At 46.9% G+C, this 19,056-nt stretch overlaps 9 protein-coding genes across 9 annotated transcripts; 4 read left to right on the forward strand and 5 right to left on the reverse strand.

Moving 5' to 3' along the window:
* Positions 1-118: 118 nt before the first annotated feature.
* N7520_009852 (mitochondrial import receptor subunit TOM22) lies at positions 119-996 on the forward strand (the record flags this gene model as incomplete). The annotated part of the gene is made up of 3 exons (XM_057143786.1): positions 119-227; positions 439-728; positions 943-996. The coding sequence occupies 3 exons, from the start codon at positions 119-121 to the stop codon at positions 994-996; spliced, it is 453 nt and encodes a 150-aa protein (XP_056993074.1).
* Positions 997-1,743: 747 nt separating this feature from the next.
* Positions 1,744-2,813, reverse strand: N7520_009853 (putative short-chain dehydrogenase; the record flags this gene model as incomplete). Its single annotated transcript, XM_057143787.1, has 2 exons — positions 1,744-1,855; positions 1,909-2,813. The coding sequence occupies 2 exons, from the start codon at positions 2,811-2,813 to the stop codon at positions 1,744-1,746; spliced, it is 1,017 nt and encodes a 338-aa protein (XP_056993075.1).
* Positions 2,814-3,617: 804 nt separating this feature from the next.
* Positions 3,618-4,496, reverse strand: N7520_009854 (SDR family oxidoreductase; the record flags this gene model as incomplete). Its single annotated transcript, XM_057143788.1, has 1 exon — positions 3,618-4,496. One exon carries the CDS (start codon positions 4,494-4,496, stop codon positions 3,618-3,620), a length of 879 nt encoding a protein of 292 aa, XP_056993076.1.
* Positions 4,497-7,444: 2,948 nt separating this feature from the next.
* On the forward strand, positions 7,445-8,979 carry N7520_009855 (uncharacterized protein; the record flags this gene model as incomplete). Its single annotated transcript, XM_057143789.1, has 3 exons — positions 7,445-7,551; positions 7,608-8,067; positions 8,149-8,979. 3 exons carry the CDS (start codon positions 7,445-7,447, stop codon positions 8,977-8,979), a joined length of 1,398 nt encoding a protein of 465 aa, XP_056993077.1.
* A 665-nt stretch (positions 8,980-9,644) lies between these two features.
* On the forward strand, positions 9,645-11,651 carry N7520_009856 (DUF4246 domain-containing protein; the record flags this gene model as incomplete). Its single annotated transcript, XM_057143790.1, has 5 exons — positions 9,645-9,722; positions 9,780-9,832; positions 9,887-9,965; positions 10,016-10,963; positions 11,034-11,651. 5 exons carry the CDS (start codon positions 9,645-9,647, stop codon positions 11,649-11,651), a joined length of 1,776 nt encoding a protein of 591 aa, XP_056993078.1.
* Positions 11,652-11,994: 343 nt separating this feature from the next.
* On the reverse strand, positions 11,995-13,059 carry N7520_009857 (uncharacterized protein; the record flags this gene model as incomplete). The annotated part of the gene is made up of 2 exons (XM_057143791.1): positions 11,995-12,354; positions 12,418-13,059. The coding sequence occupies 2 exons, from the start codon at positions 13,057-13,059 to the stop codon at positions 11,995-11,997; spliced, it is 1,002 nt and encodes a 333-aa protein (XP_056993079.1).
* Positions 13,060-13,449: 390 nt separating this feature from the next.
* Positions 13,450-14,566, reverse strand: N7520_009858 (ketopantoate reductase family protein; the record flags this gene model as incomplete). The annotated part of the gene is made up of 3 exons (XM_057143792.1): positions 13,450-13,611; positions 13,665-14,317; positions 14,374-14,566. 3 exons carry the CDS (start codon positions 14,564-14,566, stop codon positions 13,450-13,452), a joined length of 1,008 nt encoding a protein of 335 aa, XP_056993080.1.
* A 486-nt stretch (positions 14,567-15,052) lies between these two features.
* Positions 15,053-15,467, forward strand: N7520_009859 (uncharacterized protein; the record flags this gene model as incomplete). The annotated part of the gene is made up of 2 exons (XM_057143793.1): positions 15,053-15,381; positions 15,434-15,467. The coding sequence occupies 2 exons, from the start codon at positions 15,053-15,055 to the stop codon at positions 15,465-15,467; spliced, it is 363 nt and encodes a 120-aa protein (XP_056993081.1).
* A 1,234-nt stretch (positions 15,468-16,701) lies between these two features.
* On the reverse strand, positions 16,702-18,411 carry N7520_009860 (WD40 repeat domain-containing protein; the record flags this gene model as incomplete). Its single annotated transcript, XM_057143794.1, has 1 exon — positions 16,702-18,411. One exon carries the CDS (start codon positions 18,409-18,411, stop codon positions 16,702-16,704), a length of 1,710 nt encoding a protein of 569 aa, XP_056993082.1.
* Positions 18,412-19,056: the final 645 nt, after the last annotated feature.

Raw genomic sequence — 19,056 nt, forward strand, 5'->3', positions numbered from 1 at the left:
TCGCCGCTTTTGCCCGGCAAAAAAGTCGGAGCGTCCAAACTCGCGCTTCCTCCATCATCCATCATCCTCTAACTACATTCATTAAAATCCCCCATCTCAACCCCCCAACACCGCCAAAATGGTCAAGCTCCAAGAGGTCGAAGACGAGGCTTTCACCGACAAGCCCACCCCCAGCAAGCACGATGCCCTGCTTGTCTCTGACGACGAGGATGACTACTCCGACACCGGTAAGTACTCGACACTTCCCTCCGCCCGATAGTCAGGCGAATCGCCTCGCGCGGTCGTCACGGCTTTACATTGTATTCGATTCATCGATGGAAACGTGTCCACTCGGATGTAATTCATAATCGCGACTCCGGGCGAGCCCATCAACCCCCGAATCAATGAAAACACCCATCAATTACCGGAATCATATCTGACATCGCCTTTCATCAACAGACTCGGAAATTTCGGATGCTTCAGATGATGAGGTCGAGGAGGAGACCCTCGCCGACCGTCTCGCGGCCTTGAAAGACATCGTTCCCCCTTCCGCCCGCCGCTCCGTCGCCAGCTCCATCTCTTCTATCACATCTTTCGGCAAGGCTAGCCTGGCATTCAGCGGAAAGGCCCTCTGGATTATCAGTACCAGCGCTTTCCTGATCGGTGTTCCCTGGGCGCTTGCCTACGCCGAGGAGGAGCAGTACATTCAGATGGAGCGGGAGCAGGGTATGATTAAGGGCGCCAATGAGGTATGTTATCCCGATTATTCTTCTCTTATCTGTTTTGGTGTTGGCCCTCGGTCATTGTACTATTCAGCATGCGTTGAGTTACCTGGTCTTCATGTAACGTTCCACATCGTGAAGACCGGAAACTTCAACGGTGAAATTGCGATGCATCCAGTGTCTTGGTTTCAATTCCCGGAAATATTCTTTGATGTGATGGCTGACTGTCTCTATCTTATAGATGCTCACCCCTGGCTCCGAACCAGAGAAGAAGGAGTCTCAACAAATCCTGTAAATTAATACCGCTTCAAAAACCAGTGCGGGTTAGGACTGGAACCGAGCGACTCGACTGCCTTCGCGTCGCCACAACGAATTTAATGCCATAGAAATCCGAATGGCAAAAGAAAGGGACCGAATACCCATCCTCGATGTATTCGATCCACGAGCGCCATCTCAGCCAATATAAATCCCTACACAAAACAGGTGATTTCGAATTGCTGGATATGGTCTTTTCGGGTCGCTTAGTACCTTGACCAACCCTCTGGTATTTTTTTTTTGCTTCCTTGATGTCTACTTCCAGAATCTTGGCTCCGGCAGCTCATGCATGCATGTATTTGTACAACAATCACCATTTCTTTCCTCCATGTCCTCTATATACTCTTCTGCCCTTGTTTTCTTGTTATATCATTGTTATTCGTGATTGTTTGTCTAAGTGATGAAAATGGATGTTGTAAGTCAAGCATGTGATTTTTACCATTACAGCGTAGATGTCTTGGTGTGGTGTGGACGACAGCATGACCCAAAAATGTGTGATATTGACAGGTAAATAAAAAGTAAGATCTGATTAGACATGTCCAAGGTCATCCACTCAACAACCAAATGAGAGGAAAGTGCGGTGGTGACTGTTTAAAGTCGATTAAAGTTAACCCATATAAGGTTGCCTCATCGTCAGTCTTCGAAATATTACAGCTCAACTAATAATTTGGGAGTGTGGAGGATTCACAATCTTGGATTATCGCATGAAGCACACCACTCTGAATGCTTAGTACTCAATTCGAACCTCAGGATCAACATTATGCAAGACTGCAATGATCTCTGCCCACAACTTCTCCCTCACGACCGCTGCCTCGGGGCTTGTGACAATATTGCCAGGGCTAAAGCACATATCAGCCGCATGAATAGTTCTCGAACGAAAAGTAAGACTTACTCTGCGATAACCTGATTCTCCAACCACTTCCCATGAGTCTCCACTCCCTGGTTTGCTGCGTGGAGCAATGTTTTGCTTCCCTCTTCTGCCTTCCAAGCAATTAAAGCTTGGATCAGCTTCAGAATCCACGGCGCCTTCTCCCTGGTCAGAAGATCTGATTTACAGAATCCCGGTGTCACGGCATTTATAATCACAAGGGGATTCCCTGACTCATCACGAGGAACAAGTCGAGCTATCTCCATGGTAATGAAGATATCCATGAGCTTGGTAACACCATAACGCTCAGTAGCTCCGCCTGCCACCTGAGTTTTCTTCCACTGGTCCTCGTCATTCAGAACGGAAAGAACATGCTGCTCATATCGTTCAGGAAATTTGATTGACTTGTGGATATCGCTCGTAAGAATAGTCAGATGCGGCTGTGTTGAAGGATCTCGCTCTTTGTTTCGAAGCAGCAACGGCAAAAGCTCGAGACTGAGCAGCGCGGTCGATAAAACATTAACTTGGATTCCTCTCTCCCACCCATCATGGGTAACGGCGTATTCGACCGACGCAATTCCTGCATTCATGATAGCGATGTCCAGTTGGCCGCCTTCAAAATTGTATTTGCGAACTCGAGCTGCGAAGGCTTGGACACTAGCGAATGATTCGAGATCTATGGGCCATACAAGAACTTTTTTCTTGTCGGTGCAGCCGGTGCTTGCTTCAATGTTGGCTTTCGCATCTTCGCCCTTGCTCAGGGTTCGAACGCCCGAAATGATCGTACCGGCTCCAAGGGCGAGCGCATGTCTGGCAGCTTCTCGGCCAAGACCGGTGTTCGCGCCGGTGATAAGGATAGTCTTCCCTTGGATATCCGAGGGAGATGGTAAAGTCAGTCTGGTGAATAGAAGGCCAAATAAACCACTCATACTGATTTCTTTGGATGTCTTTGGCACGAGATGATTGAAGTCCAAAGATTTGTAAGTTCCTAGGAATGATTTATATTCAAATCAAGTCTCCAGACCTGGCTGAATGCTTGCATCATAAGAGCAATTTTGGCTGACTGAAATTGCTACATATGGTTAGAATGGAGGAACTCTTGGCCGATGAACTGAATGTGCATCGTATGGCAGCCACCCTCGACAGATGTCCTTTTGAGTCGAATCAAGGTCTGCAGAGTCGGATAGAAGTCAGGCCGAGTCAAGTCTGCTGTACAGATTAGCTCGGAGATAACACTTGAAGCCGTTTTAACTCCAGCTACTATTGTCGCTATCGAGAAGTGTAAAATTAGGGAATTTACTTTGTCATAACTATCGCTAGCTAATAATTAGTCATAGGATCGAAGCACTCGTTGAATCATCAGTCCGAGATAGGAAAGGTGGTAATTCTTCTCCTGCGGAGTTCGTCATGTTGTCCCAGCATTTCATAAGAAAAACAAAAGAACTGTGGTCTCCAGCGATGCCACGCGATCACTAGTGATAAGTTACCACTCTGTTACTCCGGCAGGATATAATATAGCGTGTGCTTTTGGATAGAGTAGACTCGTGGAACGACTAGGAAAGGACTGGTAGGCATAGACGAATTAAGTATATATGGTATGCCGGTGAGGTGGCCAATGGACAGTAGACAATAAAAGAAAGTATATAGTTAATAAGAATCGGCAACGATACGGCGGCATAGGCCAGCTAACACACAATAATATAGCGACCTGGCCTGTGACACCAGGTATATAATTACGAACCTTTGGGAAAGTCCGTCAAGGAACTAATCTCCCGCCATTCCTCAATCGCTGCTAAGGTCTCAGATGCGGCCTTGGCAATCTCCTCGCTGGCATCACTTCCTAACGGCAAGAGACTAGGTAGGGTTTTCCCCTCGGCGACTCCCGTGGAGGTGGCGACGTCGTAGATAACTTGCGCAGCCTTCATGGGATTACCCAGCTGGGCGCCGTTGAAGGCGGCGAAGTTGGAGTCTGTGGTGTCATTCAACTCCTGGTATGCCGATAGACGCGAGGACTTGGCAGTCATAGTAATATTGGCTGTCGGATTCAGTAACTCGGTGCGGAAGAAGCCCGGTTCGACTAAACAGTGGCGGATACCGAACTGGGAGATTTCACCCGCCAGCCCAAGTACGAGCCAGCGCAGGGCGGCCTTAGAGGCGTTATAGAGATTGCAGCCAGCCATAGGGTACCAGGCGGCCATAGAGCCGATGGTAACCAAAGTGCCCGACCCTTTGGCGCGTAGGTGTGGCAGTAGGGCGCGGTAAAGGTTCAGCGGGCCAAAGGTATTAGCCTGGAACTGACGCTGAGTCTCTTCTGAGGTGGTCTCTTCAAGCATGCCTGTCTGCACGTAGGCGGCATTGTTGACGACAATGTCGACCGTGCCATAGACATCTAGGATAGTCTTGACCGCGACCTGGATCTGGGCTGGGGGCTCGTTGTGGTCTAGGTAGACAGCCTTGATGTTAGGGTTGGACGACTCGAGCTTGGCTAATTTATGCGGACTACGTGTGGCGGCTAACACGCGATCCCCGCGCTGGGCGGCCACTTTAGCTAACTCTAGGCCAAGTCCGGACGAGGTGCCAGTGATAAGCCAGATCCGGGAGGTAGTAGCCATGATGGATGGATGGATGGGGTATGTTCTCAGAGGATGTTATTGAGATCAGGAGGGTTGTGTGCTGCTGGAAGGAGGGAAGGGGCACATATGAAAGAACTGTTATCCGGCAGGGGTAGGTATGCTGGAACCAATCAACAAAGGCCATCGTCTGTACATATAGTATGTAGTGATACCAGCTAGGCTCTCGATTAGTAACAAAGGCCTGCCGCTAGATCCTCTGATTCTGTCCCGGTGCACTTCACTAGGGTCGGATCTAGGAGCCGGAGATTGCGGAAATACCACGGTAGCTGTCATGCATAGTTCAGTCGTCCTTATTGGCCTGGGTAAAGTCTCTTCGTTGCACCTATTATTACTGGCCTGGAATAGAATAGTGGCAAGTTACCACGAACAATGGGTTCAGTGTCCACGCGATAATTTTCAATGCTTTAATTCAATAATACCACTATTGAATTCATCAATTTATTTGAGAGCACCTCAACATCACGAATGAGTGGCAAAGTAGTATGGGTCTGGAGTTAGATAATAGGGTTGAACTCCAATGGGGAAACGCTGACCCCGCTACATTATCTCCTCCCCTGTCCTATTCATCATGTTATTAGCAGAGTATTCGGGAAGCTGTCTGCCCTGGCCAGGGAAAGCGCACGGACGGGGCCGCATGGGCGCCACATCGCCGACACGTCACGCCCCGAGCGATCCGGTCCGCACGCTAGCCAGATTTGTTGAGCCCGCTTCGCCTCTACACATACTCTCCGAACCTATTTAGGTGGACTAAACAGGGGTACCTTCATTCCTGCGTTTTATTCCATAGGATCATATTTTTTGCAATGCTAATAACCGGCTGTTACAAAAATTACCATTTCTTATAGCCATCGATTGGTGAGGGTTTCAATGTCCTCATTCTTGAAATCTCTGCCTTGCTCAGGTGAATCAAATGTGAACCGAAGCTGTGTTCAAGTTTCATGAACTTGATTGCTTGGAGATATTTCTCTTTGTTCGTTTTGAATTCTTTTCAAGTTGGAAACTAACCAGTCCCGTTCATAAATTACCATTTATTACGGACCCTCGCTTTGCTCGGATCCACCACCCACATGGACCAGACCCCCTGAATTCCCATCCGCTACCTTTTTTCTTATCCACCACTCCCCGATATGACCAAAAGCACAAACGGCGAAGAATTCAATATCCAGAGGGCTCTAGGCGCGCTACAAGACCAAGCGACCCCTAATATCTCCGAAACTGCCCGTGAATTCGTGGTTCCAAAGTCTACCCTTCTTCGCTGATGGAAGGGTGGAAAATCGCCTTAATAAGATTATATATCTAAATTAGCAAATATTAATGACTTTCTGCGGAAGAAGCTGCGAAGATCCCATATGCAGACATGGCTTTTATTTTGTATTGTTCGACAAATCTAAGGTGGCCTTGAGCCTCTTGTCATCGGAGTGGTTAATAAGTTGAATAGGTGCATCGCTGAAGAATTCCGAATAGACCCGTCTTCCCACCATTTCTCGACTAGCGTATAGGGTAATCTTTCTCGTAATAATCACCAAGGTATCTGATGGAGTGCTTGAGACTGTCGAGAAAAGTCTCTATCAATATCTCAAAGTCGACTATTACAGAGCTACCCTGTACCGAGTTCGATGCGTGCTAGGTAAATTACCTGGCTGAGCTACCTCCATCCTCATAATCGATATGAAATTCCTAATTTAGGTGTGTAATGTCTTCAAATGGGTTAATTATACCTATGATAATTATGTCAGACGCCTGATAGGCTTTATTATTCACATGTGCACCTCTTTATATAAATAGGATAAATATAAATAGGAGCAAAACGCATCTCTGCAAAGCCACAGTACAAGGATTAGGATAATTATAGGATATTAGGTGGCCTAAGATTAATATATGTACACTATATCATTATTCACAGTCCGTATAAAATATAAATCCACATGCACGCGGTACACTTTTATATAGGTCATCCTCGTTTAGAAACCCTATAATTAGTCATATCTCTGAAGAAAGTTCCGGGAAGCGCGAAAAGGCTAGATATCCTCGAAGTCCGCCATTGGTCCACACTATACTTAGAGTGCTTGATAGCCAGTATTTATTGTGTCGGATTTGGTGCCTAGGGAGACGGTGAAAATAAGGCCGCAGTGCAAGCACACAGGAAAGCCAACGCCCGAAAGTCCGAGTCAGTCCTTTGACCGCAAGTAAACATTTCAACTTTCTCAGCTTATGGGATTGTTCTAGATTAAACAGATATGAACTAGGGTACTTAATGGAGGGGTTGACAACAAGTCTTAAATTCCTCCTATCTTTGAATACGGATCTTGTTGCTTTCTTCTGGTCCAAATACTCTATGTACCGTAGATTACCGGATTATGGTATTAGTGTGGACAATCTGCATTACCTGTAGGACAAGAAGCTGCAGCCTGAGTGCCTCACGTCAACTTCCCCAGTCCTCACCTGGGTTTCTTCGTTGGTTCTTCCACTGGCGGTGCAACGAACCATGGTTCCCGACCTAGCAAAGTCTACTTTCGTGTTGATTCATGATATGATTAGCAGCGATGAACTAGGTAGATCGGAAATAGCGGCAGCTGCAGGCTGCAGCGAACGCGCTATTGCCAGGATTCAGTCTAACCTGCGACTATTCGGTAGCGTCAAAGCTTCTCCTACAGTATTTCCGAGTCATCCTTTTTTTTTTTGTCTTTTTGCAATTTTCTCTTTTCTTTTTTTTTTTACTCTCCAATTTATTTCATTCTACCCTTTAATGCTGAAGTTAGTGTTCTGTGTGATCTTGGACAAAAACTAGGCATCCAGATCTAGGTTGATTAGGCCCCGCGTCCGCTTACGCCAAGAGCCGCCCAGTCGACCTCCACACGACCATCACGATGGGTTCATAAATCTGCATTATACCGCGGATGAAAACTTGAGTACATATCGCAATCAAAATGTCTATCATTGATTGCCCGCCCGAATTGCTCCATATGATCGGAAGTGACCTCCATCAGAAGGACACACGCAACCTGATATCCACCTCGCATCGAATGCACAGCGTGTTTCAACGAAAACTCTACACGAACGTGACCCTCGGAATAAAAAACGCGAATTCAGCCAGACTTTTCTCTACACTGTGGCCCGGAACCCGGAATTAGCTGGCTATGTCCAGTCTCTAGCACTTGCTGGCTGGGAAACCTACCAAGACTGGGAGACCAACCGGGAACCCGAAAAAACCATCGGAAGACCTAATTTTGACGGTGATCTTATTCGGCAATTGGTTGATGAAGCAACCGAATATCCCGAAGAAGAGAAATCGAAATGGCTACAGGATCTCGAGGGGTTTTTTGACGATGCCTGGCTGGCATTGCTCATTCCCCGATTGACCGGTCTACGGAAAATTGGGTTAAAATGGCCGTTCCGTTCCCCTCATGTTAGCTTAATGCTCAAAGATGCTGCCATAAATGGAGGCGCTTGTTTCCCTCATGTTGAAGAAGTTAATATATGTTGGTATGATACGGAAAATGCCATCGCCTCATATCGAGTGCATCCGTTCTTCTTTCCATCTGTGCGCAAAGTTTGTTGGTGGAAAATCGCGGAGAATGCTAAAGAGGAGGATTTCGAGCCCGACCCTTCTGAGATTCCTGACTCTACTTAGATTCTCAAGGATGTTAGCCTCCCACCTCGATGCTCAAACGTAACGGATATTGACCTCTCGGAAACCAATGCCGCGGAGGGAATGCGAGAATGGATTCGGGCCTGCAAAACGCTAAAGTCCTTCCGGATCATGCACCATGCACCATACGCTGGTTTCCAGCCCCACAAACTCTACAATTCACTCTCACTGCACAAATCCAATCTGGAGGCTATCTGGGTCGGGCACGACGAATACGGGTTAGACGGCGATAATGATGATGACTGGATGGGGTCATTTGTCGATTTTTCTGCCTTGAAGATTCTCCGTCTCAGGCTAATTAATCTCGTGGGACTCAATGAACAAGGCTCACTCGCACGAAAGATAAGTGATGTGATTCCCTTGTCACTGGAAACATTGTTCCTGGACATGTATTGGCAGGACTTTCGGGACTTCCTGGATGACTTGGCGGAGATAGCCATCTCAAGGAGGTTCTCTAAGATTGCCACGGTCCATATTGAGACCTACAGCAAATGTATTCTTCCACAGTTGAATCCAAAAGTTGAATGGCTACAACAGAGGTTTCGAGAGGTTGGAGTTGCGTGTCATGTGCATACAAGGATTCGGGAATCTATGGAAGATATCGGCTTTGGAACAGCCTTTGGCCCCAGTGCGAGGCAGAATACCTCAACTATTCTTGCTAGAGACTTCCTACATGCTTTGAAGGACACACAGGGAGGTAGATCGCAGAAGATATTGTTCCTACCGGGGCCAAATCTGGAAGGGGTGAACGTTTCCCGGCAATCTTTCTCCGCAGGAAAATTTCCAGCCGTATCCTTTATCCGCTCCCAGTAAGAACTAGGTGGCAGAGCCAAGTCTTGTTCCTTGTCCTTTGCCACCAGACGATTATTCATTTTACCCTCCACTCTATCTGTTAATGAACATAATCTAACCGTTGCCCCCCGAGTGTTCCTCCGTCCTCCACCTCGCCTTCTCGCATAAAACCCAGTTGATCAGATTGCGGGTTGTGTAACGGTGATGAACACTTACTAAATATTGGCTCAGGGTCGGGAGACGAGCAGATCACAGATGACGGCCATTCACGGCCAGGTGTAAGGGCATACGAGGGAGTCGGGTGCCATAGATTAGGCAAATGAGGTTGGTAGATGTCATTGTTATCGAAAGCAGCGTAAGCCATCCCCTCCAAGCAGTAGAATCTACTAAGGAGTCTATCCATAGCGCCATCGTACGTTGGCTGGAAACAAGAGGCTGCCACCACGTATAGGGTAAGCGGAGTATGTTTCTGATAGGCTGAGTACGGTGATCAGTAGGATAATTGGTCTTAGCCATTTCTTCCGAAATCTTTCCAAGTGTCTAGTTGGACCTTAGGCAGCCACTCCGGTAGCCTCGGGCGCCAAGTTTTAGCGCGGTCCCTAGGTCTAGGCGGAGCCAGAGGCGAGACTATAAAGTACCCTGTTTCTTACCTTCCATCGTGAAATATTAGAAATCATATTGCAGAAATGTTCGGACCACAATTGCCCGCTCCAGAACAGTCTGGGTTGCCCGGCTTCACATTGCCGGTCAACTATCTACCACATGTATGGTTCTTCCCCTATGGAACAAACAAGGATGGTAAACACTAATATGATCCACAGCAAATTTACCATGACCTCCCACTTTGCTCACATGCATTACATTATCCTGACGCGTAAGAATGCAACTTACATGAGCATTAGAGCATACAGTAATCTAATTACATTAGATCCCTCAAGGTCCACAGAGAGATCTTAATGATGCGTTTGATGAACACCATTACAGACAAGCCGGAGTGGGATCAAAAGGTAGGTCGTATCCATTCTCTCCTAGTGACCAACACTGATAATCATGCCAGGTTTTCAATGCGCAAATAACCTCCAAATGGTGCGAGGAAATAGCCCAAGGGGGCGAGGATATTTCTCCAAGAATGATGGACTACATCATCAAGGAGCTACAATGGAAAGCCAAACTATTCGAAACTGACGGATGCATCAATGTGTTTGACATCGGCGTCATCAAGTCAGACACTGCAATCTCAGAAGATTTACGAAAAGCCCTAGCGGACGCAGTTGCTCCTCTGGAGAATGTTCCAGACGATCAGAAAGATTATCATCCTGGGTCCGATCAAAAGGTCCTGGATCTAGTGCATCCGTCACTTTTCCCGCTCGTATACGGGCATACCCGAATTCTACGTAACGAGTTAATTGGTCTTGATGATTGTCTTGGTGCCACAGGACAGGGAGAAGTTATTCCAGTTCCATCAATGGAGAAAAAGGATGGCTGGAGATTCCCAGACGATGATTTCTACAGTCGCAAGTTTCAATGGCTTCCATGTGACGTGAAACTGAGCTCCACAGAGCCAGAGCCCGAATGCCGAATTTCTTCCTACATCAACAATCTGCATCCTACGCGCCATCGTGACTTGTATGGTATCATTGAGAAAGTCATTACACGCGCTATACCATTGTGGAATAGGAGCTTGAATAATCAGGGAATTCATTCTCACCGAATCGAATACACCTCTGTTGAATATGATGAGGGTAATCACCCAGATCCAAAGCCTGAGCAAGGGTTTGACGAGGATAAGGGCGATTTCTGGAACAGAATGGGTTCCTGGCAGGATGTCATGCCCATTTTAAAGCCGGAGCCTGCAGAATTCAAGAGCAAGCCCGACGAGAAAATCCAGATTTACGATGTTTTTGGCAAGACTGGACTTCAGGTAATTGTGAAGTTGGCCAATATCGAGCTGTCGCCTGAGTCGCCCGAGTACGAAGGAGGATCCTGGCATATTGAAGGTCAATTGGTGAGTTGATTTCATCTAAATACTGCCTCTTATTCTGTGTCTTCTTCTTGACTCATTGATCACTGTACAGAACGAACGTATCTGCGCAACCGCTATTTACTACTATGACAGTGAGAACATCACAGAAAGTACGCTTTCTTTCCGACAACGCATAGAGGCAGGCGTCTTCGACGGCTTCGACTTCCACTATCCTCAAAGTGATCGCAGATTTCTCCAAGATATCTACGGACTTGATCCCGATTTGAACAGCAGTTCCTTTCATGACCAACGGGTTACACAGCACCTGGGAAGCGTCGTTTGTCGCCAAGGTCGGCTTCTTACCTTCCCAAATGTAGTCCAGCACCGCGTGACTCCATTCTCATTGGCTGATAAGTCAAAACCTGGTCATCGTAAGATCCTTGCATTGTTTTTGGTTGATCCCCATCTACGGATCATTTCAACGGCGAATGTTCCTCCGCAGCAAGAGGATTGGGGTAAGGAGAAGTATGATCTGACCCAAGGGATGCTTTCGCAGAAAGTTCCCCCTGAATTGCGGAATATGATTTGTGACGAGGGTATCCTTCAGCAGCTGATGAGTATGGATGAGGCGAAGAAGTTTCGATTGGAGCTTATGAAGGAGAGAAGTGTGAACTCTGGAAGGCAGAATGAGGCGTTTGAGAATTATTCTTTTGGTCTTTGTGAGCACTAGACTCAAAATACCTATTTACACCTCTATTACTCCGGAAAACGTGGTTCTTCACAGCATCTTATCGGTCAATTTGCTTAAAATGGAGGTCTTCGCTTTTTCGTGCCTTTCAACATCCCTCACTTTGCTCATGTAATTTATTATCAGAATTATGTTATCGCCGCCCAGAAGCTAGCTTGTCATTTTCTACAGTGGATTTGTTTAGAAGCTGGCCTTTCAATGCCATGGACACTATGTTTCGATTCACTGAATATTTTAAACCAAGATTGTTTACCCAAGCCTTATCCTTGTAATCTCATCAATAGCGCATTCATGTATGTGAGGACGATGACTGCTTCGTCAGAGTCTAGAAGCAATCTCGAAGTATTGTTTCCTCATCATGAAGCCTAGCCCATCTCCAGCACGCATCCCATAACCTCTTTTGAGATTCCAAGTCTTCACTAACAGCCGCAGGACTCCCCTGTATCTGCCCAACAAAATACCCACCCTTACCATGGAACATCGGATCAAGACTAACGGCGACAAGGTCTCGTCCCGAATCCTCCGTTGTCCGGAAATCAGTAGTCAAGTGCTTAAGCACCGGCATGAGAAAGCTGATAACCGCGAAAATGAATCTCACGGATCTCTTTTGCTCCACTTGCCCCCTCGACGAAGGAAGTCCACCCGGATCCATAGACATCACGGATACATTTGATAGTTTCGGGTCCTGTCGAAAAATTAGTCGATGGCTTGTATTTTCAAATAACTAATAGATAAGAGAGGAATCTACCTTCTTCAGTCTTTTGTTTAGATCGTTCGCAAACGTCACGTTTGAAAGCTTAGCTATCCCATACCTCTGAAATCCCCTATCATAAATCAGAGACGGAGGATCAGGACCTGGCTTGACAAGCTCTTCGATATCATCCGGAATGCGTGTTTTGAGCGAGTATAGAGGATTTGGTTTCTCGGGATAGTGAGTAATTGATCCAAGCATAACAATCCGTCCCGAGTGAACATCCATGCTCTCGAGAAGTCTTAAGACCAGAAGGTAGTGCGAGAGGTGGCTGACTTGGAAGGTCGTTTCATAGCCATCGGATGTGAATTTCTGTCCACTCCCTAGGGAAATTGATGCGGCATTGCATATTAGAGCTGTCAGACGTGGGAGCTCCCTGATGCGGATGCGAGTAGAGAGTTTTTCTGCGAAAGAGCGGACGTTCGATAGGCTACTAAGATCTAGGGCTTCGATGTGGACGTTGGCATTCGGGTAATTGGAAACAAGTTGGATGAGCCTGGCAGTATTGGGATCTTTTTCTGGCGATGGGTTTCTGACCGTCGCGATGAGTGTATGCTCTGGGTAGAGGGATAGGAATGACTGGGCGAAGCCAAGGGCTAAAGAGCCGTTAGCTCCGGTAATAAGGACAGTTCCGTTCATTCTGGAACTAACTTATGTTCAAGATGTTGGAAAGTATTTAGGAAGGTTAGAAGTGAATACTTATAGGCATGAGCTGAGTCTATCATAAATCCGACGATACATTTTTTTGGCGTGAAATCTCGCATACTTTTCCATCTAAGTCACTAGCGTTCCTGGAGTAGGAAAGTACAGGTCTTGGCTACTTAGTCCCTTTAATACGGCTGACAAATTCATTCTTTTAGTTTTGAGGTCAAATTCCGTAAAAGCTGATGGATTGGGAGTACTTCTACAGGACCATGAAATCTTCCCGTTTGGGAAGTTACAAGCCTGGGCGAAGCTGAAGGTGGTTTAGCTTCTCCCTTAGATAGTGAGATAGAAAAAAAACATCATAGGATAATGCAACAAAAGAAATTAATAGTTCTTCAAATCTATAAGACCCTTGTTCTTCTTGGTTCTCCACTGAACAGCAACACATAAAGAATACAACGTAGAGAGGATCGGAACATTCACACCGAGTCTCTGAGCCTCGCGATAAACCTCCCCAAGCAGATTTTCATGCTCAATGTATGAGCGCTACATTGATTTTAGAATCATTTCAAAACAGGAAATAGAGAGGTTTGGCTTACTATCTGAGTGTCAACCTGCATACTAGGTGTGATCATCTTCTCGATAGGATTACTGCGAATAGTCTCCTCTATAATCCCATCCGGTAGCCTGTGACCCGCAGCCTCCGCCACCTTCATGACTTCATTCATGGCTGGAATAACCAGGGTTGTAATAACGCTGGTCATCTGAAGCTCCCCGGTGTTTAGATCTACCAGGGCAGAGACGGGATTGAGTGTCGCGTTGTAGATCAATTTCGCCCAGCGATCATATCCAACATCAGGCTTAAAGAGACAGGTGGTTCTCCCCGCAGCGGTATAGATATCGACAAAATGTAAGGCAGTCCTGCGGAGTAATTCTGGATCGTGAGGCTGGGAAGGGAAAGGTCCAATGTAAAGCAGATCTCGTTGCTTCTGCTCGATCACACCTTTTCTAACCTCGTGAGCGTCAATGCGACTAACGCCTGATAGAATCATGTTCTGGGGGAACTGAGCTATCAGCGGCTTTTCGATATTGAGTCCGTTTTGAATGAGAACAATGACAGTGTGGTTGGGTGAAACTGCTGGGGCGATAATCTGGCCAATAGGGTTGATATCGGGAGTGTTTTTTGTGCAGCACACGATGTAGTCGAATAGCGCATCATCCAAATTGGATATGTCTGGAACCTTGTTCAGGACTATTCGGAATATTGATTAGCAGAGAAGGTTGACAAGGGATTGGGGGGGCTCTGACTCTGACTTGGCCGCCACCCTGCAAGGTTGCCATGCTCACACGACTCAATTATGAAACCTTGCTTGTTCACGATCTCAAAGTTTGATCTCAGAACACAGGAGACCTCGGCCTTGTTCCCGCTCTGAAGGTTCAGGGCAGCGATGGTACCAACTCCTCCACAACCAACCAACAAAATTCGAGACTTTTGTGTCATTTCTGTTTAGTCAATATCCCCGCATTGGGCACAGAATCAAGTCAGATAGTACCAATCTCTAACCTCCGTCGGGTTTCTTTATTTTATCGTTCAATACAAGTGCGGAGATAAGAGTAAGTGCGGTAACGGAGTGCGGGGAAGTTGGATATGGAAATATTCGGCCGCCAATTCTCGACCGGCATCGGAGATACCACCGCTATTCCCGAAAGATAAAAATGATAGATACATGGATTAGATGATTACGAATCTGGAATCTATCACTCACACTCACCAATCGATTGTCAAACACTTCTCTTGCAGGGCATTAAGAGCCTTTCCTATTCGGGAAGGCACAAGCCTTGGCCAACGCCAAATCGAACCATTAAGCAGCTGACTAACTCCTTCCGGTTAGACCACTGCGGGTGTCTACAACTTAGATAGATTCCAGTCCTACCTTTGACACTTGGCCTACATTCGAGGCGAACAGCAAGAATACATTCATACCTTATGGCACCACAGAAACTACAATACATCATAAATTTTGCCCCCGGCACAGAAGCACACACAGCACAACTAAAGGCCGCTCGCTCACACGTCGCTCGAGCAACACACGCCAAAGAAAGACGCCAGCGAACTTTACAATATCAAACCCAGAAAAGGGGCGACGAAAATGGCCAGATCCAAGCCCAGCAGGACGTTACAGGCACCAGACTACTCAATGGGGCTGTGTCTACGCCCGAGATCGTCACACTACTATCAGCCAGTAGGAGGGATCCATTTATGAGCTATGCAAAGACTTTACAACCCATTGAAGAGATGCTATTCGATCATTGTATGTATGAAGCACACCGACGTCACCTTTTTCACAATTCTAAGTCTATGTTTTAGATGTGACGAACATCATACCACTAATGCGCTGTGATGAGCCACCTCTCTCCTTCTTCGAGCGTATGGTAGGCACATGGGTCCCCCATGCGCGTAGTGAAACGTCTCTTTTGAACATCATGTTTCTTTTATCATGTCGACATTTGGCAATGAGTTGTCCGGAACAGCAGGAGTATTTTACTCAACTGGGTTTCTCGTATAAACTCCAATGTCTACAGTCACTGAGATGTGCACTTTCAGTTGAGACGGTGTTTAGTGATTCTACTGTGGCACAGGCTATTATGCTGGCTTTTGACGAGGTAGGATTATCCCTCGCTAGTGGTTCTGGGCTGACTAGGAATAGCTGTTTGTTCGAGATACGGCGATGTTTAAACATCATCTGGAAGGTGCGGTTAAAATGGTTGAGCTTAGAGGTGGACCTGGGGCTCTTGGATTGAATGGGCTTCTTGAACATTTCTTATCTGGTTTGCTTGTTAAGATTGTGACTGAATTTGGGATGCAGGTTAATGTTCCTTGGGATACATGTTAGTGAGGCCGAGGTCATTGTCTTTATAATGTACGAAGTCTGAACCTATGAATAACTACATACGGTTGGTGTTCAGTTTCTAGTCTAGCACCGCTATTGGTCTTTCTGTGATGTGGCCACATCAAATTGACGGACATCGTTGAAGGCATCTACTTTTTCAATAATGTTCTGTTGTTTGCGAGCAAAAAGCAGCACCTTTGGGCAGCCAACTTCGTAGACCTCAATTAAAAGTCCCTAACAATACCACAGTCGTTATAGCAAAACTCAGAAGCCTGAACTCAGCCCTCTCATCAACCATGATTAGTATGGTATTCAACAAATTGAATCTCTTGATCAGTGGGATGATGGATCCCAATGTCCCAACTCCCGGCGATTTCTGCCGTTCACCAGCCTCTACATTCGACTTTAAATATTGATGCAGATCATGGTGTCTGGGAGGATTACCGGGTCCCCCCATTCTGATGAGATTTGATTGAATTTCGTTGAGAGAATGCGGAATACTCCAAGCGATAGTTACAATTAGTAAAGTAACGTCCGAGCGCCGGCAAATTCTGGTGAGCTGTTGCAGAGCCCGCGACCGGCTCCCAGAAGACAGAGGCAACATACATATTGCAAAGGAGCCTCACAAGAGAGATTAAATGTGATGTTCCAAAAGCCATACATGTATAAGTCATCATGCCCCCCCACAAGAAATACCTGTCATGTAGAAAACTAAGGAGAAAGAATTGAAGTCATAGGTCAATATCTATACACGAAACCGAAGAAAGGAAACCCGTCCCGATTTGTGTCCGAGAGCAAGTATATTGCCATTGACTGCGACACAGTAGGGCCGAAACTCAACCGGAAGCCAAAGTACCCTTTCATCATTCAATGTTATCCATTCATCATCAACACATATACTTAGGTTTGCTGGACTCGTATGAAATGTAGAAATGCTACACCTGCATTCTATATCCAGAACACTGCAAAGGTGTCTATCATGGTAAAATGTCAGCTCGGAGACTGGTTCTTTAGCTTTGAGAGTTCTCATGACCGCGCCTGTCACCGGGTTCCAGAGCCGCACTGTCTCGTCAAAATCCGATGACAGTAACCCGTCAGGCGAGAAGACCAATGAGTGAGTTCCAGATGATCCGGCTTCCAGCGTGTGGATGAGCGCGCCTGTCGCCAGATCCCAGAGCCGCACTGTCGAGTCAACAGAGCCAGACGCTAATAGCTGACTATCAGGCGAGAAGGCTACTAAGTTGACCCAGTCCGAATGGCCTTTAAGTGTCAGGATGAGCATGCCTGTCACTGGATCCCAGAGTCGCACTGTCTTGTCGTGGGAGCCCGATGCTAATAGCCGACCATCAGGTGAGAATTCTATCAATTCAGCCCTATCTGAGTGACCCTTGAGCATCTGAGTGAGCGCGTATGTCGCCGGGTCCCAAAGCCACACTGTGCTATCATTAGAGCTCGATGCCAGTAGACCTATAGGGGAGAATGCCACTGAGTAGACCCAACTTGAATTGACTTCAAGCGCCTGAGTGAGCTCGCCTGTCAACGAGTTCCAGATACGTACTGTCGAGTCAACAGAGCCAGATGCTAAAAGCTGACTATCATGCGAGAAGGCTACTGAGTTGACCGAGTCCGAATGGCCTTCAAGCGTGTAAATGCATGTGCCTGTCGTGGAATCCCAGAGCTGTACTGTCTCGTAGGAGGCTGTAGCCAGTATCCCGCTATGCGAGAAGGCTACTGAATTAACCGAATGTGAATGTGAATGTGAATGACATTCAAGCGTGCGGATAAGCGCGCCCGTCACCGAATCCCAGAGCCGTACTGTCGAGTCAACAGAGCCAGACGCTAATAGCTGACCATCATGCGAGAAGGCTACTGAGTTGACCCTGTCCAAATGGCCGTCAAGCGAGTGGATGTATGCGCCTGTCGTGGAATCCCAGAGCTGCACTGTGTCGTAGGAGGCTGCCGCCAGTATCCCGCTAAACGAGAAGGCTACCGAAATAATCGAATGTGAATGTGAGTGTGAATGACGTTCAAGCGTGTGGATGAGCGCGCCCGTCACCGAATCCCAGAGTCGTACTGTCGAGTCAACAGAGCCTGACGCTAATAGCTGACTATCAGGCGAAAAGGCTACTGAGTTGACCCTGTCCAAATGGCCTTTAAGTGTCAGGATGAGCATGCCTGTCACTGGGTCCCAGAGTCGCACTGTCTTGTCGTGGGAGCCCGACGCTAATAGCCGACCGTCAGGTGAGAAGGCGATCGATTGGATCCAATCCGAGTGTCCTTCGAGAATCTGGATAAGCGCACCCCATTGTTTCTCAACTTTCGGTAATTGGCATATCCAAGTAGGAAGCTCTTCCTGGAACTGTGTGCGGATTATTGCCGCTTGGGGTGCAAATATAAGGCCTGCACAATAAACCTGAAGGGGCGCTTGGTCAAGTATATAGCGGTTTTTCAACATGAATCGCTTTGCGTCGTGAAGGAATTCCGACAACGAGGAAAATGTGTTGCCCTGAAGCAGTTAGTGTGAGTTGGATATCATGCTTGGTGTAACTCACTGGTATGGCCATCTGGAGGCGATCAAGAATGCTTAGTATTTCGGATGTAAGACCAAGGAGGCTCATTCCTTCCACCCAGTGTAGAAAATGATTCTGTAAGAAATCCCACGCAAGAGATAATAAAACAACATATCTTTTGTGATCTGAACCTGTGCAATTCACTAGGTGGTGTGCCCAGTATCTACAGGCGTACTGTAACTCTAGAGGGATTTGTCTATCGATAGTCTGGTGAGCAATTTCAACACGTTCGGTTCCATCACGTAGGCCACAGATGTTTTTCTGTAAATTTTGGCACATAAGAAGGCAACTTTTGGCCAAATCATAGTGCCTGCTTGTCTGATCTATCCCTAAAGGGGTCTTTTTCTGGGTCTCTAGATCAAGAAGGAAGTCTCGAAACGACAGATGAAAGAGCCGCACAGGCGTTGTTTCGTCCGCCGGTACTTTGAGTACAGAGTGCAGTGGATCCAATCGAAGGCGAATTAATCTCTTGGGAAGGTTTAGAAGCTTGGAAAGTGAGATGACTGAGAGAGGACTCTCCAGTATCACGA

This window comes from Penicillium odoratum, assembly GCF_028828045.1.
Source record: "Penicillium odoratum strain IBT 22623 chromosome Unknown utg000006l_segment0_segment0, whole genome shotgun sequence".
Classification (NCBI taxonomy): domain Eukaryota; kingdom Fungi; phylum Ascomycota; class Eurotiomycetes; order Eurotiales; family Aspergillaceae; genus Penicillium; species Penicillium odoratum.